This window comes from Eschscholzia californica, unplaced genomic scaffold (assembly GCF_041429995.1).
Source record: "Eschscholzia californica isolate CP2 unplaced genomic scaffold, dmEscCali1.0.p SCAF_2, whole genome shotgun sequence".
NCBI lineage: Eukaryota > Viridiplantae > Streptophyta > Magnoliopsida > Ranunculales > Papaveraceae > Eschscholzia > Eschscholzia californica.
Window position 1 is genome coordinate 63,396,079 of NW_028238309.1, and position 24,341 is coordinate 63,420,419.

The 24,341-nt window shown below is 36.0% G+C and overlaps 3 protein-coding genes across 3 annotated transcripts; 2 read left to right on the plus strand and 1 right to left on the minus strand.

Moving 5' to 3' along the window:
- Positions 1 to 4,832: 4,832 nt before the first annotated feature.
- Positions 4,833 to 8,178, minus strand: LOC147560165 (3-dehydrosphinganine reductase TSC10A-like). The gene is made up of 4 exons (XM_086662251.1): positions 7,283 to 8,178; positions 6,086 to 6,233; positions 5,665 to 5,955; positions 4,833 to 5,184 (listed from the first exon to the last, which is right to left on the minus strand). Exons 1-4 carry the CDS (start codon positions 7,814 to 7,816, stop codon positions 5,159 to 5,161), a joined length of 999 nt encoding a protein of 332 aa, XP_086518377.1. The 5' UTR covers positions 7,817 to 8,178; the 3' UTR covers positions 4,833 to 5,158.
- A 1,485-nt stretch (positions 8,179 to 9,663) lies between these two features.
- LOC147560166 (Tetraspanin family protein) lies at positions 9,664 to 13,783 on the plus strand. Its single transcript, XM_086662252.1, has 6 exons — positions 9,664 to 10,635; positions 11,383 to 11,482; positions 12,244 to 12,324; positions 12,461 to 12,565; positions 13,239 to 13,419; positions 13,546 to 13,783. The coding sequence occupies exons 1-5, from the start codon at positions 10,469 to 10,471 to the stop codon at positions 13,404 to 13,406; spliced, it is 621 nt and encodes a 206-aa protein (XP_086518378.1). The 5' UTR covers positions 9,664 to 10,468; the 3' UTR covers positions 13,407 to 13,419; positions 13,546 to 13,783.
- Positions 13,784 to 20,011: 6,228 nt separating this feature from the next.
- Positions 20,012 to 23,071, plus strand: LOC147560167 (expansin-B3-like). The gene is made up of 4 exons (XM_086662253.1): positions 20,012 to 20,363; positions 20,703 to 21,009; positions 21,673 to 21,802; positions 22,443 to 23,071. The coding sequence occupies exons 1-4, from the start codon at positions 20,207 to 20,209 to the stop codon at positions 22,635 to 22,637; spliced, it is 789 nt and encodes a 262-aa protein (XP_086518379.1). The 5' UTR covers positions 20,012 to 20,206; the 3' UTR covers positions 22,638 to 23,071.
- Positions 23,072 to 24,341: the final 1,270 nt, after the last annotated feature.

Here is a 24,341-nt window from a genome sequence, read left to right on the forward strand (position 1 = left end):
ATGACGAGATCAAAGCAGTTGTTGCTAACATGGGCCAACTCAAAAGTCCAGGACCGGACGGTCTACCATGCTTTTTCTTTCATCACAATTGGGACACAATAGGGACAGAATTAGTTGAATTCATTCAGCATACGTTCCACTCAGGTCATATCAATCCTTCTCTTAACTCTACCATTATTGCTTTGATCCCCAAATGTCGGAACCCGAGTTTCGCGACAGATTTTCGGCCTATTTCCCTTTGCAATACCCTTTACAAAGTCATCACTAAAATTTTGGCAAATAGAATCCGACCTTACCTAGAGGACTGTATCTCCCTGACTCAAAACGCTTTTGTTCCGTCTAGACAGATTGTAGATAATATTATTATAGTCCAAGAGATTATTCACTCCGTGCATCATTCTAAAGCTAAAAATGGTGCTTTTTGTCCCAAGATGGATATGGCCAAGGCCTATGACAGGGTGGATTGGTCTTTCTTACAGGCTGTCATTCGGGCCATGGGCATAGATGGCCCGATTTTTAACCTCATAAAATCTTGTATTACCACCCCATCGTTTAAAATTAAGATTAATGGGCAACTTCATGGTGACTTTACCTCATCTAGAGGCCTGAGACAAGGGTGTCCTCTTTCACCCTATCTCTTTATCCTCTCCTCTCAAGCCCTCTCTCATCTTATTAATTTTTATGAGTCTCAGAACAGATTTGTGGGCTACAAGATAAATAGAGCTTGCCCTAGCATTACACATCTTCTCTTTGCCGATGATTTAATTCTTTTCGGCAACACTACTAATCAAAATTTAAATGCCATAAAGGATGTCATGCAGGAATACTCAAACTTTTCGGGGCAGCTCGTCAATTATGACAAATCATCATTGTTCTTTAGCTCGGGAGTCCCAACAGCCACTCGAGATGAGTTCTCCATCGAATTGCAAGCACCTACAATGACAGATGAAGCTAAGTACTTGGGCTCATTACTGTTGAAGCCAGGAAACAGGATACGCAGCTATACTTGGTTAATAGAAAAATATGAAAAAGCTTTAACTGGTTGGAAACAGAAATTCATATCTCAAGCTGGCCGTACGGTCGTGATAAAATCAGTTCTAAATTCTTATTGCACCTATCCGTTTAGCTTCCAAATTATTCCCAAAGGAGTTATTCATCATTTGGATAGGATACAACGAAACTTTTGGTGGGGACATTCGACAACAGACGGTAAGTTACATTTTATTAATTGGGGCATCTTGTGTAGTCCCAAAAACAATGGTGGTCTGGGTATACGATCTCTGGAAGAAGTAAATGAATCTCTCATTGGAAAATTGGTCTGGAGATTCCTTATTCAACCTAATGCTGTCTGGGTTCGTATCCTAAAAGGTAAATACATTCTATTTGATGATTTCTGGTCTTGTAATCCACAACCAAAATCCTCACCCCTATGGAAGTCAATTCTCAAAACTAAAGGTACAATGGAAAGGAATGTCCTTTGGCAAATAGGCGACGGAACCACAACTAAGATTACTCAAGACCCTTGGATTCTAGATGTCGAAAATCATAGACCAAAACTTATTCGAGAACTACCCTCGTACATATTCTGGGTATCCAACCTAATGCTATTACATCCTAGAAGATGGAATATGAACCTAATAGAAGCATATTTTGATCAAGACACAATTCAAGCTATCAAGAAAATTTACTTAACAGATCTTGATACTTCGGATCAACTTATATGGTTACCAAAAGAAGATGGGAAGTTTAATACTAAATCTTACTACAAACAAATTAGGAATTCCACACATTTAAATACCACTGTGGCTCAAGAATTCCCTTGGAACCTTTTCTGGAAAAAACCAAACATGGATCCGACCATTCAAAACTTCATCTGGAAGCTGGTAAATTATGGTATCGCTACTAAAGAAACTATTGGTAAGAGAGTTCAGACAGTACCTCAGATCTGTGTGATGTGTAATACAGAAGAAGTGGAATCTATTTGTCATTTATTCGGAACCTGTCCGAAATTCAGATCTCTAATCAATGTTTCTGAAAATCAAGAGTTACAGCAATTACTAATGGATCCCATACAAAATCTAAAGAATCTACTCATTGGAGGCAATAAGACAAACGAAACATGGTATAGGTTTACTTATCTGCTCTGGGAATGGTGGAAAATCAGAAATAATTTTATCTTCAACAATCAGACGCCTGATCTCCAGAGATGTTGGTCAAACACGAAGGTTAAACTTAAATTCATCCCTTTTCATAATACTAACCTCGATATCTCTGTTTCTAATCGATTGCAGGAAGTTGAATGGGTTCCTCCACCCCCTGGTCTTCTAAAGATCAACACGGATGGAGCTTTTAAGGACGAAAGAGGCTCGGCAGCCGCAGTTATCAGGGACAACAAGGGTGATGTTTTATTTTCTGTTTCAGAAATATGTATCTCTTCCTCACCATTACAAAGTGAATTGCATGGTTTCAGATTAGGTTTGAGAGCGGCAGAGGAACTTGGGGTGAATGAATTTATTCTTGAGACAGATTCTAGGGTTTTAGTCCATTATTTTTTGGACCAAGATCCTACGGTTCCCTGGAGACTCATTTCTCATCTTGAGGACATTAAGAGACAAGCGTCATTTCTCAATATTCAATACTCATACTGCCCACGTGAAGCTAATAAAGTGGCCCACGATTTGGCTTCTCAAGCACTCCATCAACTACCTTGATTTAGTAGATCTATTGTAGCTAATTTCAGTTTACATTCCTACCCTTTACCTTTCTTTGTACTGGAACAATGTATTCTATGTTATGTATTGTTTTCCCCTCAAAAAAAAAAAACTTCTACGAATCAAACACCCCCTTACCAAACAAAAAATTCAGTTGGAGTTCCCTCAAATTATTCGGTTGGTAAACCCTAATTTTCACCTGGGTTGCTGACTAAATCCTAAATTGACATTTCTTCAGGTTCAAAACTCCAAATCTTGAATCAATTTAGCTATTCGAGTTCAACAACATATTCTATTTGCGAAGCAAAAAAAACCCTAGAAGTGTTTTTTGAGCTTTAATTAGGGTATTATTGAGAGTGAGAAATTGTTGGATTTGTGTTATTTTTTGGGGGAAGGAATAAATGGTGAGCTTATTGAGGAGCTTTCTTCAATCGTTATTGAAGGTTGTGAATTGTGAAGCTCAGTTCAGTTGAATGCTAACATGTGCGTCTCTCCACATGAGAAGTGGGGAGACCAGGGTTTGAATCGTATCATGTTCTTAACTACCTTTGGGTGGAGTGATTACTAAGTTGGTTTTTAGGTCAAGTGTTTCGAGACATAGTCATACATTAGGCGAGACTTACTTTCTTGAGATCTTCTCATTTGCTAATATATTCTTTTCTTTATAAATTTCAGGTTCATATACGCCTCTTTCGGCATTGGAGTTTCTTTATGTGTAGTAATAATTATTTGAGTTAATTCCTATATGGCCCCCTACTTTGTGACCAGCTTCTTTTATGGCCCCCAAATTTCTGTAAATTCAAATATGGCCCCCTATTTTCATGGAAATGTCATAACTACCCTTCCCATTAATATATTTTCAAAATAAAATTAAAAACAAAAACCTAAATTCCACCTCACTTCCCTCTCCACCACTCATCTCTCTCCACGTCACCTCTCTCCAACTCACCTCTCTCTCTCTCTCCAAGTCAGCACTCTCATGAAGGTCGCCGGCCGGAAAATTTTCCGGCCGGCGACCTTCATGAGAGTGCTGATTGGAGAGAGAGAGAGGTGAGTGAAAAAAAAATGTTTTTTTTTTTTTTTTTTAAGTTTGAAGGTCGCCGGCCGGAAAAAATTTCGGCCGGCGACCTTCATGAGAGTGCTGACTTGGAGAGAGAGAGGTGACGTGGAGAGAGATGAGTGGTGGAGAGGGAAGTGAGGTGGAATTTAGGTTTTTGTTTTTAATTTTATTTTGAAAATATATTAATGGGAAGGGTAGTTATGACATTTCTATGGAAATAGGGGGCCATATTTGAATTTACAGAAATTTGGGGGCCATAAAAGAAGCTGGTCACAAAGTAGGGGGCCATATAGGAATTAACTCTAATTATTTTGCTGAGATGATTCCATTTTGTTTTGCCTTCGCATTTAAGCTATGCTTACTTCCTTGGATTGGAACTTCTACAAATTGCTTCCTCTATTTTGGATTGGAATTAATTTTTAAACTTTTCCACTTTTTTTCCCGTATACTTTTCATGTTTCTCCAAAATACCGACCATATTATATGATGTTCGGTCTATCCTAGCATATCTTGCTACAGCAGTTGGATATACTTTCTTGTACTTGTGAATCACTTATGTTATATGAATGATTCGTAAAAACCAGACCAAAGTAATTTGCTTCAAATCGAGTTTCTGTCATTGAAGAAAACCTAAACAAATTTCATAACCTCAATTTGTACAATTTTTTTTCTCCTATAGCTTTCGATGAAACAAACGTAATGAGGAAAAACTTCAAAAGCTTTAACATCAAAACCTAAACAAATTTCATGACATTTTTAAACTTGTTTTCCGATCATAACAATAAATTCTCATTCTTCGATTGTTGATAAAGAGTTGGTGGCTTTTTGTAAGGAGATCGCCTTGGGTGGATACCATTCTTTAGATGTTGTATCGAATTCATTACCCCAGCTCTATGTCTCAAACTCTTGCTCCTCATTATTACATAGGGATAACTAAAATTCTTGCCCGAAAATCTTGGAAGATACACATTTTCTCCTGTGAGAGGATTACACCCCACAGATAAGAGATTCGATATTTTGGGGAGAAATGTAGCAACATACTACCCCGTTACATGAACCTATGACACGATATATGGAGAACTTTTTCATAAATGCCTGGAATATTATAATCGATCATCTTGCTTATATAGAGAGGAAAATGTACACTAAAATATCAAAACTATTCGACATAGAAGAAAAGAAACAAAAAAGAGTGATTACTAACCTAGTTAGAATACATGTGCATTTCGTTTTTTGGAGGAAAAAAAATTACAGAAACTGAGTGACAAAAGCCTTCATATTGTAGCATGCTTATTAGTTCAAAAATTGGCAAGACTGATGAGCGACTCACGGACTACTGAAGTAATGAATTGATGCATTTCCCTCAGAAAAAAAGTGTACCCGCTATCTAGCGGCATCTGCTCTTTTCAGTCCCTACAACCAAGAAATCATGTTAATGAAAAGAATCGAGCATGCCACATCTATCATAAATGTCAATAGAACGTGTAGACATCAAACGTCACATAGTAAACTGGTAAAGGATATGCTTATGTAGTCCTTTTTCGCACGAAAAAGTGGTTCTCGTATGATTATGTATGTTTTTTTTTTTTGAATTGTTAAGCGTGTGCCTCGAACCCTTGACCTCTAGGTGGAACATTAGGCAAGACTTACATAAATGACTTGCACCGATTTTTTTTTTTTGATATAGATGGTACGGGATTTACTCGAATTCGACAAAAATGTAATTTCCTGTGAGGATGATCTTCAGCACGACTAGATTAATTCCAATAGAAAGTCAAACTCTGTATCCATTCCGTTATATACTGAATATATTTATAGTCGACAGAGCTTAGAGTTGAAAAAGGAAAGCAAAAGAAAAATATAACAGTGTCATTTATGTAAGAGGGTACTTACTATTCTTCTGTGCAGCCCAACTCTCAATACTCCCATACCAATTCCACTGAAAGAAGAGACCTACAACCCGCACAATACCAGCAGCGACCACTTCAAGAAATGCCATGACTGACGATCTCTGGGGACTCAAACCTGCGGTTGCTATTGACAGTAGTAATCCCTCGAAATTGCATGGAACAACAAAGGTTCCAGACTTTATGCCATTCAGAGACTTTTTCGCAACTTCATCAGCCTTTAGTGCACCAGAAGAGGCGGCAATTATACGAATAAGTTCAGGTCTTGTCTTGTTCTCTGTTTAGAGTAAGCAAATTGTACAAGATATCAGATTCCTAGTGTTATGATTGTTCTCTTGTCTTGTAGAGTAAGAAATAATTATTGAGAATAAGTGAAAACAAAACAAGCTTGAAATCACTTTTCAAACCTTCTGTTAACCCAGGCGTTTCAGTATCTGGAGGAAATATAAGTGAGACATGTATGTCGTCTGAAATAACCTCCTGCTGCAGGGCTTCTCCCAAACCACGGAGACCGAATTTAGTAGCTGAGTAAGCTGTGTAACCATAAATTCCCACCTATTCAAAAATATCGCTCATCAACACTTCATCACAAAATTAGAGAATTGGGTGAAGTCACAATAAATGCACAAATATACAAAATCCTACTATCTGCTACATAAATCAGAATTGGGTGAAGTTACAAACTGAATTCAAATACTAAAAATTTTAGATCCTGCTTAGAAATTGCTTTTAGAGCTTACTATTCTGGTTGGTCTGGTATCCAGCCGACGTTCAAGAGGTCGGGAAAAGAGTGACCTATAGCTATAGGAAAGATGAAGATACAATGGCTGCACAGTATGGTCCATGGGCTCAACAGCATTGCATTACTTATCCTGTTATCTGGAGGAGAGACAAAGGAATTGGCCGATAGGATGGGAGGAGATACCTCTATACCAGTGTAGGATATCGCCCAAGGTAGCATTTGAGGTATTATTATGTTTTACAACTTATGTTTTTAATATCATTGTTCTGAAATTCGGTAGCAGCGTATGCCTCGAGGCATACACGTCTACCACCAAAAAAGAAACATATAAACATTAATTAAGTTTAAGGAACATTAGATAGTAAGAACACCTGCCCCTTTTGTTTGTAAGAACTTAAGAATAAAAAAAAACTAGGTAATGCTATTATTTTACGTAAATATCGTATCAATCATTTTATTTTCAAAAAATTAATCTATGTGTAAAGCCTATTATGCTTCGAGGCATACCCCTCGCTTTTTCGCAGAAAACCGCCTTGAGGCGGAAAATGTTTTTCTAAACATTGCTTAAAATAGATAGCTTATATTAACCACTAGCTTTTGAGATGTACAAAATAACAATCTCAAGTATTCAAAATTATAGCTTCAAATTTACTAGCAATAGCGATCCTAATGAATTATCAAGTTAGGCCAAAGTTACAGGAAAAGTAGAAGTTGATAAACCTAATCAAATATCAAAAACATGTTAGAAATGCATTAATCCATTCTGTTTATTACTACATGGTAACAAGATCAGTTATTCAAATTAAACATCAAACATGAAAAAGTTTCAGCTAGGTCACAATCTATTAGCAATGTACTATACCTGACCAGCCTGAGAAGACATAAGAGCAATCGAACCAGGTCCACGATTTCTCCTGTTATTCTTCATTCCAGGCAATGCTGCCTTAATCAAATGAAAAGTACCCATCAAATTCACATCAATATGAAACCTAATCGTATCCAAATCTTGTGATTCCAATTCACCAGCAATAAAAACACCTTGATTACAAATTAATACATCAATTGGACCAGCTTCATCAATCGCTTTTTTAACAGCTTCAAAGTTTCGAACATCAGCACTGAATATAGAAACATCAATTCCAGTTGATAATCGGATTGAATTCCGAGCTTCTTCAAGTTTTTCAAGATTACGAGCAAGGATTGAAACGCGAGCTCCTTGTGATGCTGCTTCTTGAGCTAATGCTAATCCAATACCACTTGATCCACCAGTAATGAAGACATGACGGTTTTTGAGTTGGATCTTAACTGGTTTAGGACGGACAATTATGGTTAAAAGGAGAGAAAGTGATAGTGGGATGAAAATTAGAAGGAGATATAGAAAGTCAGACGCCGCCATTAATGGATTAGATAGTACTAAGCTCTCTTCGAGCAAGATAAGTTAATAGATCCAAATTCCTGCGTTCTTCCTTGTAGTGAATGGTGAACCACAGACGGAGATTCCAAAACCCTAGAGAGAGTAGAGATAGACAGAGTGTTTATCATCTTCATTGAGAAATGTAGTAGTAGAAAGGAGACCAGTGGAGGAGTAAGGGAACCTCGAAATTAATGACGTCCTACGAAAATAAATGACCGGAAACCACCTCAACTACTTTATTTATGGCGTTCAATATTTTTGTATCTGTGCTTCCACACTATCGAACTCGGGATCTTGACATTGCCCAATAGATGCACTTACCAACTCTGGACTAACAGCGTTTCAACAAAAAAAAAAATATGGACTAACAGTGTTGGGCTGACCAATTAAATTTAAAATAACAAGAAATTTGAAGAAATATATTACACGGTTTACACTCCTACTTAAGGTCACTGATCATCATTAGTGGTGTTTAAAAGGTCGGATCGACTCGCGATCGATCTGGTCCGTGCAGGGGCGCCCTGGTCCGTACGGACAACGAACCAGGTAAACCCAGGTTTCTATCCATCCCGAGTTGGGCCTCCATTTTTTATCCGTCTGGTTAGGTCCGACCTAGAAGGCTTTTGAGAGGGTTATTTCCCAAATAGCCCCTACTTTGTCAAAAATACTCATATGGCCTCCTTTTTACGTTATCGTTTTAACGTCGTAAACCAGTCATCATCTCTCTCTCCTTCATCTCATCACCCCTCTCTGCCACCTCATCGTCTTCATCGGCAAGGTCGTCGGCCGACCAATTTTCCGGTCGGCGACCTTCAAACATTAAAAATAAATAAATCTCTTTCCTCTCTTTAATTTTTTTTGTATTCTCTCCTGTCTCCCTAAACAGTCCGGCGAAGGAAAACCCCTTCGCCGGAGCTAAGTCTGTTCGTGAACAGACCTTGCTGTTTTGTTCACGAACGATCTATTCGTTGAACAGATCGAACAGACCTAGCTCCGGCGAAGGGAAACCCCTTCGCCGGAGTGTTTAGAGAGAGAGGTGAGAATAAGAAAATAAAAATTTTAGAGAGAGAGAGAAGAAAGATTTTTTTTATGTTTGAAGGTTGGCGGCCGGAAAATTAGTCGGTCGACGACTTTGCCGGTGAAGACGATGATGTGGCGAGAAGATGAGGTGGGAGAGATAGGTGATGAGATGGAGGAGAGAGAGATGATTAGTTACTTATTTGGGTTATTGACGACTTTTACGAATGAAAAAGATTAAGTAATTGTTGAAGATGATTAGTTACTTATTTGGGTTATTTCCCAAATAGCCCACCAATTTTGTGATCGGCTTCCTGCCTAGCCCCCTACTTTATAAAAAATACTCAGATGACCCCATTTTTCAGTTACCGATATCACTCCGTTAACTAGTCACCATCTCTCTCTCGCCACCTCATTATCGGTGAAGGTCGCCGGCCGACCAATTTTTCGACCGGCAACCTTCAAACAAAACAAAAAAATACAATTTTTTTTTCCTCTCTCCCCTCTCTCTCTAAAAATTATTTTTTTCTTCTCTCTTCCTCTCTAAACCGATCTAGAGAGAGGGGAGACCATTGAAGGTCTGTTCGCAGACCTTCAATGGGGTCTGCGAAGAACCTTCAAAGGATCTGTTCGCAGACCTTCAATGGTCTCCTCTCTCTAGATCTGTTTAGAGAGAGAGGGGATAGAGGAAAAAAAATTGTTTTTTTTTTGTTTGAAGATTAACGGTCGGAAATTTGGTCGGCCGGCGACCTTCGTCGGTGAAGACGATTTAGTGGCGGGAAGATGAGGTGGCAGAGAGAGATGATGACTAGTTAACGAAGTGATAACGATAACTGAAAAAGATGGTCATCTGAGTATTTTTTATAAAGTAGGGAGTTAGACAGGAAGCCGGTCACAAAGTTAGGAGCTATTTGGAAAATAACTCTTCTTTTTTTTTTTTTTTTTTAAGGATAGTTTAAATTACTTGGAAGAGGGTTTGGGCCAAATAATGTATTTATTGGGGTGTCAAAAACAAAAACCATATCGATAAATTTGGATTTATGTCAAGAAATTTTTTTTCTTTTTTTTTTTTGGCTTTTGCAAGTTGGGGGCAATCTGAGTATGCCTGGCCAAGACGAAATGCCATGCCTGACCTAGACGGCTAGACCCAACCAGACCCACATGACTCATTTATTTTACAAGTTGGGGCAGGCTGGTTGCGGTCCAACACAGATTTGTCTATCCGGGACATGATCAAGTGGAACATCGTCACCTTTGATGTACCTAAATGTATAGAAATTTCACTTTGGATAAGATGACTCGTAACAATCATTTTCCAGACGTCTTAACTTCTACGAATCAAACACCCCCTTACCAAACAAAAAATTCAGTTGGAATTCCCTCAAATTATTCGGTTGGTAAACCCTAATTTTCACCTGGGTTGCTGACTAAACCCTAAATTGACATTTCTTCAGGTTCAAAACTCCAAATCCTGAATCAATTTAGCTATTCGAGTTCAACAATTTATTCTATTTGCGAAGCAAAAAAAACCCTAGAAGTGTTTTTTGAGCTTTAATTAGGGTATTATTGAGAGTGAGAAAGTGTTGGATTTGTGTTATTTTTTGGAGGAAGGAAGAAATGGTGAGCTTATTGAGGAGCTTTCTTCAATCGTTATTGAAGGTTGTGAATTCGATTATAGGAATGGCTGGTTTAGCTATGATTATCTACGCTTTATGGATGTTTAGGGTTTGGCAGAAACACATGGGTTCTTGGCCATTTGGGGATTCTACTACTCCAGTACCTTGGTAAATTCTTACGTTTTCTCAATTTATATTATAATTACTTCCTTTTTTAGGGTTTATCTTCAGTTACCAATTTTGATTTCCCCTTCAATCTCTCTCTCTCTCTCTCTACTTGCCCTTTTCGTACGGCATTTACCTTGTATTCTTTCTAAAAAAATGCAATTTTTCAAATTATGTTTAGGGTTTCTGTGGGTCATGTTTGTTCTCTCCTTTTTATGTTTGATTTATCTTCAAATTGGGTGAAATGAGATTTCAATAGAGAGTTTGTAGGGCTTTTCTTTTAGGTCATATGATCTACTTAGTTGTTTCTATTAAAGAGTAGACTAGGGTTTTTTCTCCTTGAATTGGTGGTGTTTGTTAAGGGCTTAAGCCATAGATGTGCTGGATTAAGATTTTATCAAGTTGGATATTTGCATGCAAGTTTCAAAGTTAGTTGTTATTTGTGTATTTGTTTTATCATAACAGTCATCGGGCATAAGGTCATTTTCCTTATCAGAAATCTGTCTCAGTTTAGACTTTAAAAATTGTGAAGCTCAGTTCAGTTGAATGGTAACATGTGGGTCTCTCCACTTGAGAAGTGGGGAGACCAGGGTTTGAATCGTACCATGTTCTTAACTACCTTTGGGTGGAGTGATTACTAAGTTGGTTTTTAGGTCAAGTGTTTCCAGACATAGAGTCATACATTAGGCAAGACTTACTTTCTTGAGATCTTCTCATTTGCTAATATATTCTTTTCTTTATAAAATTCAGGTTCATATACGCCTCTTTCGGCATTGGAGTTTCTTTATGTGTAGTAACATGCTCTGGCCATATTGCTGCAGAGACTGCAAATGGGCATTGCCTTTCTTGTGTATCCTTTTCATTAATTATTTTGCTGAGATGATTCCATTTTGTTTTGCCTTCGCATTTAAGCTATGCTTACTTCCTTGGATTGGAACTTCTACAGATTGCTTCCTCTATTTTGAGTTGAAAATCATCCACATTAGTTGGATTTATGGACAAACTGTTACACCTTTTCTCTTTCTTCTATCTCAATGATGTGAAGCTTGAAGACCAAGGGTGGGTTCCACAAACACCATGGTGGAATACAGCAAGAACAATCTTGTTATGATTGTTTTTATTTTGTAATGAATTGAAGCTTCGAGCGATGAGTTTATGTCAGACTCATAAGGTCCTTTGAGATGGTTTAGAAATGTCTAACACTAAGGCATGACAAACCTAGTTCACTTAGGTAAATGGTGCAAGTTGGTTGTAAGATTGTTAAGAGTAGTCCTGAAAGAGAGGATTACAATGTTGAGTGAAGATTTTAAAGATGAATGCCTCGCAAATCGAAATCTCACACAAGATATGATTTTGCAAAGGTAGTCGACACGACCTATATTTTGTAATATGGTTATGAAAATTGTAACTCTAGCTGTTTCCTGAGGAATATCTTACGAATATTTCGATTTATGTATTGGACAGTCAAAGCTCTTCTGTTTCGTGTATTGTCTTTTAGCCATTGTCGGAGACCTTGTTTAGTGTCATAATGTTATAAGAATTGCAATCTAAACTTTAAATGTTGGATAACTTGTATTATATAACGGAAATGGCTACCTTAACTGAGCTCAGTACATGGTGTTTGTCTTCGTATTTCTACTGCTGGAAAGTGCAGTGACTGCAGATGTATTTTTTAATCGTCACTGGGAGGAGGTATTATATATTTACATGCTATACACTTTCAGACTCTCTTTTGAAAACTTTCGTGCTATACACTTCTCCACAGTTGGAACTCTCTCTTTCATACAAAATATTAACGAGTTTATTGTTATTCTTAACCCTGTATTAGGATTTCCCTGAGGATCCTACCGGAAGCTTGGATGAGTTCAAAGATTTTGTGAGCTCGAACTTCGAGATTTCCAAATGGATAGGGTTGGCTGTCGTTGCTGCTCAGGTATGTGAACCATGTCTATCAAAGTTGTCCAGGTTTTACATAAAAGAGTTATAATCTGATCCTGATTTTGGATTTGGGACCTTAGATATGTCAGTGTAATCCACACATCCAAGAATAAATGACATACTAGATGTGCGGGTTGCCCATCTGCCGGCTAGAAAAGTTGCGGTTGGTTATCAAGCTTATCAGTAAACATGAAATTATTGATGTTTCATATCGATTTTGGTTCTGGTTCATAAACTCTAATATGTGTCCAAGTTGGTTCCTATAATGATCTAACATTGCATGTACTCCAATTTTGGAGCATACCCATACAAATACGAAGGAAACAGTGGAGAGAGCGAAACTCCAATTTCTCTATACTCATTTTGTTTTCCCGCATTTCGAAGCTGAAGCCTGTCATAAAAATTGATTCACCTTTATCTGGGTAGAAAAAAATTGTATGGCTGCAACGAGAGCAAGATGTATAATTCTAACCACCTGTCTGGTGATTACAGAAAGATCGATGCCTCTTTCATCTGATCAGGAGCCTCGAACTAGAACATACTGAGTTATTTGTCGGTGTTCAATTATTGTTCGTTGTATAAGATTTTCTTTTTCAGAAAGATGTTTAGATTTCAAATTGTCAAATATTCACCCATTAAAATTGTGTTATTCTGTGTTTAATTTGCAGGGATTATCAATTTTATTATCCATGATTCTGAAAGCACTTGGACCAGATTCAGGGAGAAACTACGACAGTGACGAAGAATGTCCTCCGGCAAGACTTCCTCTGTTGAAGAATCCCGTTCACCCACCTTCTTACGTCGTTAGTGAACCTCATTTTGCTCCAAGTAAATGATTCATGTAACAAGGTAAACAAGCAAGCGTTTCTACTCTGAAGTCTGACGAATAAGAAAACACGCACATACTGATTTTTGAATCGCTATTTTGATCGCGAATTTAGCCTCCTCTAATTCTATTACTTCTTATCTTTTCAGATAGACAAGTAACTGTAAATTACATGAAGCAAACAGAGTTGTTCAATTTTGGCCTCGTCTTAAAAGAACGCATTTATCTGACCAAGATGGAACATTTGGTTCGACTGTGTTTTCTTTTCTGAGTGAACTAGTGCTTCTTTGACATGATGTATAGCTTGCAACAATTTCAATATACTCTTTACTACCCACTTGGTTTCAATTTTATCTGATAATGGTTTATTTTGTTTTTTTCGGGTTATACTTGTCTGCAATCTAGTTTTTCTACTCCTGTCTGTTAGATTTAGTAGTATGATTCTGTCTCGAAACCAACTTAGTAATCACTCCACCCAAAGGTTGTTGACCGGTCCGTTAGATTTTGGTTGTGGTGATTCTTGGGATGGTTCTGATAATGATCGATTTCGTATGAGAACTAACATTAGTAAAAAAAGAATGAAATTATTTTACTTCGGAGACTTGTTTAGACTGAAATTAGTCAAAATAAAAAAATGGCATTGTGTATGATTCATAAATTTAAAGTAATTTGGAGGAGACACAAAGACAAAAAGAAACCTGTTATACCATTACTTTCTCTGGACACCGGAATATGAGGCTTTTCATTTCTAAAGTTACTTCCCACTTTTTTTTTTTCTTTAGAACAATAGCACATTTCCACTTTTTTATTAAGCATTTTTTTCTACTTTTTGACTTTAATTTATAACTAATGACTTTATATTACAAAATTTTTTAACATTATAAATATTTTAAACTACAAGTTTCGTTGCGTAAATTAATCTCGTGTCGGTGGGGGAAGTCTGATACACCAACCATTGGTGGAAGGTCTAATGATCCTTTCAGCATTTTTCTACTGATTTTTTTTATGGCGTGTGGTCGTGAAGTTCTAAAGTTATGAACTAGATGATGAAATACAACTTCATGAAATATTACAAGGGGTGGAAATACTACCATCCGACTAAGTAACTAGCTAATCTAGTTTAGAGTATCTATCACGCAGTAGTCGGTCCAAACCTGCTTGTATGCATATTCTATTGATAAAAGTTTAGGAGGATATCTCATTTTAGTTCAAGGGTTTATTTTTAGATAATCAAATTCTATTTAACTTGCCCTAACTAAATAAATAATAGTATAGCATTATACAGGAAAGGACCAAAATCAATATTGGAACACAATAAGGCTTGATACAATATCTATGACAAATCAGCTTAAGTAGTCGATAGAATAAGGCTAAATAGCCTGAAAATTGAGACTGACAAAAGGCCAAACAATGATGTGATCGACTTCAATGGGCGAAGTTGTTTCTCTCTCCACGAAGCCGATTGTTGGAGGTGCCCCATCATTTTATTGTCTTTGATAGGCTTCTAATATCAGCTCATTTAGCATATTCATATTAATCAATGTGTTGATTCAACCAATGCAAAATTTATCTACTCTTTCTTTGACTAATACTAATAGGTTGTTTTTTTAGATACTTTAAGCAGCTTTTTAAGAAGTCGTGTTTTCACAAAGGTTGCATTAAGCGTGCAAACAGGGGAAGACTCTCTTGGGGGCAGTGTGTACTTACACAAGAATTAGGGTTTTTTCTAAGTATGGGATAATAATTAGGTTTACTAAAAGTTAAAATTTCTTATTAATAAAGTCCTGAGTTTTCTTGATTTCCCATGTCCTTAATTTACTGTAGTCTCCCATTCAAATCAGAATCAAAGTCAGAGCATCTATGATGGGAGACTCTAACCCTAGAATCTTGTGCAAGTCTTAATTGAAATTTGCAAATTAAAGATATTCCAAATTTTTTTGATTTTTAATTGAGATCTTTAAAATAATTTGATTGTACCTCTTATATTTAATGAAAAAAAATAGCTATGTCTATTGGTTTAAGTCTTGGAAGTTTGATAACAACAAGTAGACGAAACTTGTAGATCTTCACGTCACCATTGTGTTCCGCTTAGAGTGTCTCACTCATTTTTTAACTAATGCCTTTATATCTTATGTGACGCTCTAAATTTTAGTTACTCCGGATATGCTCGTATCGAAATTTTTAAGAAGTTTAAAAAGGTTTACGAAACATATAGGCAATTAAAGTTTTTATAACAAGAATGTATGGATTTAAAAGAAGAAAATTTTAGTTAGGTATTTCGTTATTTTGTATTCAGATGTGTAATTTGACTCTAGATTTTGAGTCAGATTGAGAGTATCTATTTATATCTGATTTGTGTGTTTGACTAGTCTGAACGACTAACTCGAGCTACGAATAAGAATTCTATTGTGAGACATAATAGAAGCAACAATTGTTCCTATTACCATAACAAAGTAAACATACATAATTCCCATTGGCAATAGTCAGATTTAGGGCAAACAACTTCAAACAGTGAAATAAACAAATTAATACAACATTGCATTTGCATCATAAAAGCAAATGAAGCAGAATCAGTCAGATTTGGCCCTATTCACCTTGTCCCACTAAATATCATGCTTTTAAAAAAGTACAAATTAAAATAATTATCTTATGGTTTAAACTAATTAAGTAATTTATCATTAAAATATTAAAAAAATAAATTATAATGCCATTACTCACAAATAAATTACTACAAAACCAAAAAGGAGATCTGTTCATGATGCATGAAATTATTCCTTTCGAATATTTAAATAATATTTTCCAATATCTAATTAATTACTAATTCGCCTTTTAACGACACTAACTATAAGATCTGTTAGTTTCCATCTGTTGTCTTTAAGCATGTGGATTAAAGCAAAGAATTAGTATGAAATTAATCAATCCTTCTCTTATTAGTTGTCATTTTAGTAAACTTAGTTTCAATTAATAGTTTGAAAAATGATTTAAGATTGGATTAGCAAAGCATTAGCATCAACAACAGATTAGCGGAATGCACGTGTCCTCGCTTGTCGAAAACAGAATGTTAGAAGATTAAATTACATATAGATTGGGGATGATGAGGATAAACTAAAATATATAAAATTAAATTAAGTTGGCTGGCTAAAATTATTTGTCATGTGGTTACAGGTAATTACAGAGGAATTTGACTCTAATTGTACAATCTACACACATGGAGCTAACAAAGTTATACCACATTTCATTTAATTAGTCAATGGAATTTAGAGAAAAAAAAATAGTGACAACCGTTATACAACAAAATTTTGTTCACAATTATATAGTTCTCATAGATCTCTAGGAGGTGTTATCATTTGCTTTTCTTAATAGACGAAAAATGTAATTCATTTTAGAAGACGGAAACATCAGTAACAGGAATGGAATAGAGGAATACATTTCAACACCACATTTCAGTAGAGAGGCAAGAGAGTAAAAAAGGCTCTCATGAAATATTGTTTTTACATGACTTATCAGTTGTTTGTCACGCGATTTCTACGAATCTCGTCGTATATAAATAGTCTTACATTGCTTGCAAGAGTGTCCAAAATCTGGATCATATGTGAACTCACACTTAGTAAGTGCGGAGACCTCCCTGTGCGAAAATCTCATACTACGGCGGGTGGTGTCGGACTGTCGGTGACTAAGATGAAAACAAAATCACACATGTAGGAGGTTAACGGTGTCGATGAATTTTTTTGATGGGTAAGATGGATCGTGTGTCTTTTACCTATATCAAGACATTTTAGGTAGACTCATGGAGCCTTCACAACTACGATCAACGATAGTCATTACATTTGGCATTGATACATCAAATATGTGATAAGCCCGATATTCGTCCATACAAACTCTTACAAGACCGGATCTATAGTCCAACTAAACAAAGATTTCACCTTCTCTGAGATTCAGACCTTGGATCTCCAACACTGTCTGGAGTTTATGTCAACACCTCGGAACCACTTGGCCTACCAATTGTTGACATGTATAAAAATAGTAGTAGAAAACTCAAATTGCAATATGGGTCAACTATTTCAATTTGCATTGACCCATAAATCTCGGGCATACGTGGCCCACTTGCTTAATCTACCGGCTATTATTGTATCAATCAGATTGATCTGTACGGTCAATAATTGTGAGCTAAATAATGAAACAAGTCAATGAACACGTGCCACGTATACAATCATGAAATCATTTATTAATTTATCTGGATTAGACGTTGCCACGTCGATAAGGTTATGTGACTTATATTGAGATCAATCACACCGTCGTCCCTAAGTTTCATCCGTCAGATTAGAACAAATATATGTTGGTGGTAAATTGACGGCTGAGATGGTCATAACTGTATGATCTCATATTGTATATCTCAAGGACGATACACCCTTTAGATACGACCACATGGTTTGAGTGGGACCCACTTTATATGCTTTCGTATCAGGATTATGACATGCACATGCACATATCAACCTGATTTGCCCTATAAAGAATCTGATACGTCAGTATTTCTATATGGTGGTTTTTAGCCGTCCATTTGTAAGGGGCTACTAAGGGCACGTTTGGGAAGCGGTGATTCAATGTGGGAATTGAACGAATTAAACTTAAACCATTTTCTTGGCAATTTTACGCTGTGTTTGTTCTTTTGTTTCTTCAAATCAGACCCAAGTCTAAGTTGGTTCAAGATAGATTTCACAAATGTATTTTTATTTGACAGTTTAATTGGTCATGGTTGACTCATCTATGTAGTTAATTTTAGAATATTTTATGATTTAGATTCAGATGAGTAATATTTAGACAACAAGATAGTTTAATTTGTTTTCCCAGATATAAGATAATATAACTCAATTTCAAAGTTAAGTCGGGTTAGGTTTTAAAACTTTATTTTACCGATCTGTATAACTCGTTCCACTAACAAGTTTCTGTCTGCTTTAACACACCTGGGACTCACGGTTTTAAAAGGCTTTACTAGGGAAAAGTGTTTATCCTCTTAAGAGGAGCAGCACGCTCCGTCTCACCATCGATGTGAAATTGTTGTCACAAACACCTTCTTGAGCCCACATCACAGTAGAGCGAATCGTGTTGATAACGTGTTGCAAGATGATGCGAAACAACCTTTTGGACTGTTAGTGATATTGCTCGTTTTGGCACATTTAGACTTCATGATTTTAAATAATCTCACTGAAAAAAATACTTATTCTCTTAAGAAGAACACTACATCCCATCTCAACACCGACGTGAAGTTGTTGCCACAACATTAAAGTACCTTTGAGATGTATTTTTACATTCACCAAACAAAATGGAATCACTTGGAGAAGTGGGAAAGCCAACACACAATATACTTGCAGTAAGAAATGCCTATTTTACAGATCTAATTTTCTTGAGCCATGTGAAATATTGAATTGAGCACAATAGCCTAAAATTACACAAATTAAACAAACAAACAAATATAGTCAAGAAATCTGACACGTCATCAGTTATTTTAAAGACTCTTACCGACCGTTTTTTAGTTGGGTTGATAAATAAAGTCAAAAATATCGGCCAAGGGTCTCTTTCACATGTAACATCTTTCAATCTCTTATGGTTTTAATTTTTGCAGACCAACACAACACCAATTGGTTTATTTACCAACCATCCCTTTCCATACGTACACATAATTGTCGGCTGCTAATTAAGCATTTTTGCTTATTAAACAATATTTTACAATAGCATATTAATTTTAATTTACAATTCATTTCTTAATCTTATCCTCAGACTTAATAGTTTTCTCACAATCATATCACAAGAGCAAATCATTTCTTGTTATTTTTATTTCATAGCAAGGAGTGTAACATTATGTTTACGACGTAGTCTTCTAACACTAAAGTTGATGTTTCGAGTTGATGCAGTATATTAACATCGAACAATCGACATACATAGGACGTATACCCGTTTATGTGAAATCATCAAAAACAAGGGGACCGTAAGTTAATGGCATATGGAGACCCACATTGATTTGTGTCTGTTATTGCATGATTCCATCACTTCTCCACTAATATCAACCAACCTAATTTATTTATACAAGAGAAAAATGTATTGTGTGAGAGACCTCACAAACAAAAAAACTCAAAGAAAAATAAAAGCAAGAATATGTCGTGCAAGCTACTATTAGTAATGGACAACACGATTTTTAAAATAAACTGAAGTTAGATATCTCATCACTATCACATAACACGATAAAGATACTGTACTCGAGTCCTCTTAATTTAACTATTTTATCGTTTACCCTATAAAATAGTCCAAGTCTTAATTTGCTTTAAGATATATAAATACTTAAGATAACAACTAACCTAATCTTTTCAATTAAACTCTTATAATTCTTCATTTAATCTACATAAAAAACTAAAACACAAGAATAACGGTAAAGAAATATTTCTTCATCGAAATGGCGAAATTACCCTAAAAACTCACAACTAACCACCAAAATATAATAAAAATATCGACCGTTATCCCGGGTTCAATGCCTTAACTGCCGCGCTGGTCCTACATAATGGTATTTCCGTAATATACGCAAACTCCATGCCCTATTTTAATAATATCTGAATCTCTCTTTATATGCAAGCCTTCCGATCTGAAAACCGAAAGAAAAACAAAACGAGCTCAAGAAAAATCAGTGACTCTCAGGTGAGAGAGAGAGTTTTAGAGAGAGAAAGAAAACTGTCGGCAGAGTTTTCTTCTTCTTCTTGTTTTCTCCGTCAGTCGGAATCTGACACAGTCACCGAAGAAATTACTCTAATCTGACCCACAAAAATGAAAAATCATTACTTTTCCCGCCATTTTTTAGGTTTCTTCTTTGCTCTTGGTTACTTTACTGTTCAGATAGAATCTGTTTATCATGTTTCTGATCCACATTGGCGTCCGGCCACCGCTACTTGGTATGGAAGTCCTAACGGCGACGGTAGTGACGGTACTTCTCTTCTTTACTCTCTCTAGAACTCACATTTTGTTTACTCGTAGTAGCGGTGTTTATTAATTACTGCTTCTTCACCCGTTTCTCTCAGATTTTCTCTCTCTAACTTTACTTTCCATTATAACACTTTCTCTCTCTAAAACTAGAACTCAACTACTGTTCTTCACTGTAATATCACCTCTTTCTCTCTCTAACTTTTCCATTAACACCACATTACTTCGTCCCTTTTGACTTTTTTTTCACTTTTCTCTCTCTAGAAGACTAGAAAAAAATGATAGTTTCTCTCTCTAAAACTAGAACTAATTAATAATGTTAATGTGGTGATGATTCATTCAGGCGGGGCATGTGGATACGGGTCACTAGTGGATGTAAAACCGTTTAGAGCTAGAGTTGGAGCGGTTAGTGACGTTCTGTTTAAAAACGGAGAAGGATGTGGAGCTTGTTATAAAGTGAAATGTTTAGATAAAAGTATTTGTTCAAGAAGAGCCGTTACAGTTATTATAACGGATCAATGTCCGGGTGGGTATTGTTCAGCGGGTCGTACCCATTTTGATCTTAGTGGTGCTGCTTATAGTCGTATGGCTGTTGCTGGTAATAGTGCTCAACTCAGAAATCGAGGAAAAATCTCTATCGCTTTCAGACGGTAACCACTAACCTCTTTTACTTTCTCTCTCTACTCTACCCTTTTCTACTTTCTCTCTCTTTAACGGTATTTTTTTTTCCTTCTGTTTTGTTTGATTCTTTCTGTTCTTCACTTCTTGATGGGTAGTGAGTTTTTTGGTGAAAGTTCAGTAGAAGTCCCTTTTCTTGTTCAGTGAGTTTACGTTGTTTAATCCTGACCGTCGACTTAAAGGAATCCCTTAATTTATTTGGGTTTTGTTTACCCACGTCATCCTGTAAAAGAAATTCGTCTTATATGTTGTTTTTTTACCCACTTTTAGTTTGTTTTTAACTCTGGGAAAGAAAGATAGTGGAGCTAGAAAGTCTATGTTTCCACCAATCACATGGTGGGGTCATCTATACTCACTTTAGAAGTGTTCACGAGATCGCACTCCCCAGTCTCTACTTGTTTTCTTACTGATTTTTAGTCTTTTCATATTTTGACCATTTGGTCAAAATATTTTAGGTTATTAATTAACATGATTTGACACTTTTAACGAACATATTTGTTATGGTATTTGGGTATTTGTTAACTTACCAAGGTCAAAATAGTCAAATTCTTCATTTATATTTCTTTTTTAATAAAATACTTTGAACTTGGAGAAACAAAATAGTACTCCTAATTTTGTTTGGTTGGTGAAAACAGAACACCATGTAAATATAGAGGAAGGAATGTGGCTTTCCATGTCAACGAAGGTTCGACTGCATTTTGGTTAGCTCTTCTAGTAGAATACGAAGATGGAGAAGGAGATGTTGGTGCTATGCACATTAAGCAGGTATATACTTCAATTTTTTTAAAATTTATTTCGCTTTTTGTAGTTGGGTTAGTATGGCACTTGGACTTTTAGTTATTTTTTCCACAATAAAAAAGTATATTTAAAATACACTATCGCCCACTATAGCATTTCCAATATTCTCAACAGAATGACCCAATAGTGACATCACATCTAATCAGAGTTTTCTATCAGTAAAAATCACTCTCTACGTACATACAATTTTCTCACATGAATAGTTTGTCTGAAAATTGAACTCCGCCTCAGAACCCTTTGACTTTATGGATAACTCGTCCCTACATGTCGGACCTTGTTCCGATTAACGATTTTGTGTCCCAACACCAACGCTTGCGTGCGGGCACACACACACACACATATATAACAACTTGTATAAAATGATGATGGTTTCCCACTTGATTCATGCAAGGGTTTCTCTTTACATATGAAATCCCTCATTGATATTAGCAAATTCTATCTAAATTTTACCATAAAAGCTTCCCCAACACAACATTATGATTATAGCATGCTTCTTTGTTACATTTTTCTCTCATTATTTTTTTTTTTCATAAATCATCTATTTGATAAACATATATGAAAATTATTAATTTTATTTTGTTGTTGTTGGATTGAATGATAATTGTAGGCAGGGTCAAATGAATGGTTGGAAATGAAACACTTATGGGGTGCAAATTGGTGTATCGTTAGGGGACCCTTGAGAGGACCTTTCTCAGTGAAAATAACAACACTTTCTACTGGTAGAAGTCTTGCTGCTAGAGAAGTTATTCCTAGAAATTGGTCTCCTAAAGCCACTTATACTTCTCGCCTTAACTTCTCTTAAATTTACATCACCCACCGGCCACCACCCACCACCACAACCACCACCACTTTCTACATATATATATGTGTGTTAGTCAAGGAGATATAACCCTTTTTTCAGTAACACCACTAGTACTAAGGTAAGCGGGTCTCGTTTGCATTTTTTAGAGAAGAATGTTGGAAGTTAGTCGAATGCTCTGTTTTTTCTTCTCTTTTTTTTTTGTTCTTTTTGAGTGTAAATGTTGTAGCCCTCTTCAAAAGGAGAGAGAGCTGTTATTGTTAATGTGTGTAAGTTTGTGGGCTTCTTTTTCTTTTTAATGATTAAGTTGTTAACCATGATTAGGGTTTTCATCTTCTTCTATTTTAATATTTGTACTCTCTTTTGTATTAGGGGATGGGTTGTTAACTTTGTCCTTGTAACAAGTAAAAGTACTTAATGGAGTTTATGTTTAATTACTATGAGTATGTCATTAATTTAATTTTATTTGTTTATTTATTAATTAAGGTATGATTCCACGACCCAAACGAGAAAAAGGTAGTAGGAATGTTAACTTGAGAAGATAATTGGTGGCAAGAACTTCCTATTAGTTGCATTATACTAATACTTTACCAAACTTAAGAAAAATCCCTTTAACGATCCCTAGTGTTCTGTTATTGATGATTTAAGTGTTTTTCTTAATTTTGTGAAAAATGGCTTTAACCTATTTATTGGTTGAAATTAGTAGGATAATTTGAGAGTCTGTTAGATACGATGGCTTCTTTAATACAAATGGCTTAGTTGTTTCGTCACTTCACCATGAACAACACATCGAGCTGAAATGGTTTATGTGTACATTATAAATGAAAATGGAGAAAAATTTGTCAGACACGATTTCTTATCAGTCCATTCATGTATCTTCCAATTATGGGACTTCACATGGTGAATCTACCTCTCAACGTAAAGATTAAGAAAGTTTCACATTTATAGACTTGAAAGGCCAAATTAGGCAACAAGAAAAGTGTGGTCTCAATTCCACCACAAAGAAATAAAATTTCATAAATTTACCATTACATTTTTTTTATTTGTCAAAGTCTTGTCAAACTCTCAAATAATGGAAGAAAGAAACAAAACTTGAATTAAAGGTAACTAAAAGAGAAACATGAATGAGGTCCTACTCCTATCTTCCATCTTATAGTTCATATTGATTGTGTTTAAGTTTGAGTAGAGAGGGTTGTGCCAACAAGTTGTCTTTTATGACAAAAGGATAAATGACATTTTGGAAATTAGTAGTAAGAGAAAGAGACTTCACTTCATAGTGAGATTGTTTTTGGTTTGGTGGATAAGACAAGTTGAGTTTATTATATGTGGTTGTGTTTTCTCTCTTCCAATTAATTTGGGATGATGACCACCACTTACCAAAAAACATGTCAGAGAAACATTGCCCTACTCACATTCTTCTCACATGCAATTAGTTGAATATCTTAACGGCTACATTTTACACAATTGTGACCCACACCCAAGTATTTTGTGGGTTTATGGATCGTGGAAGTGTTTCTTACCTCTTCCCGCTTAGGGGTGTACACGAGCCGAACTCTTAACGAGCTGCTCGAGCTCGGCTCGACTATTGTGTAAAATGTAGCCGAACTATTGCTCGTGCTCGACTCGAATATTAACGAGCCCGAGCTTAAAACAAGCTCCAAATCAAGCTCGTTTACATAAACGAGCCGAGCTTGAACATTCTTTAGT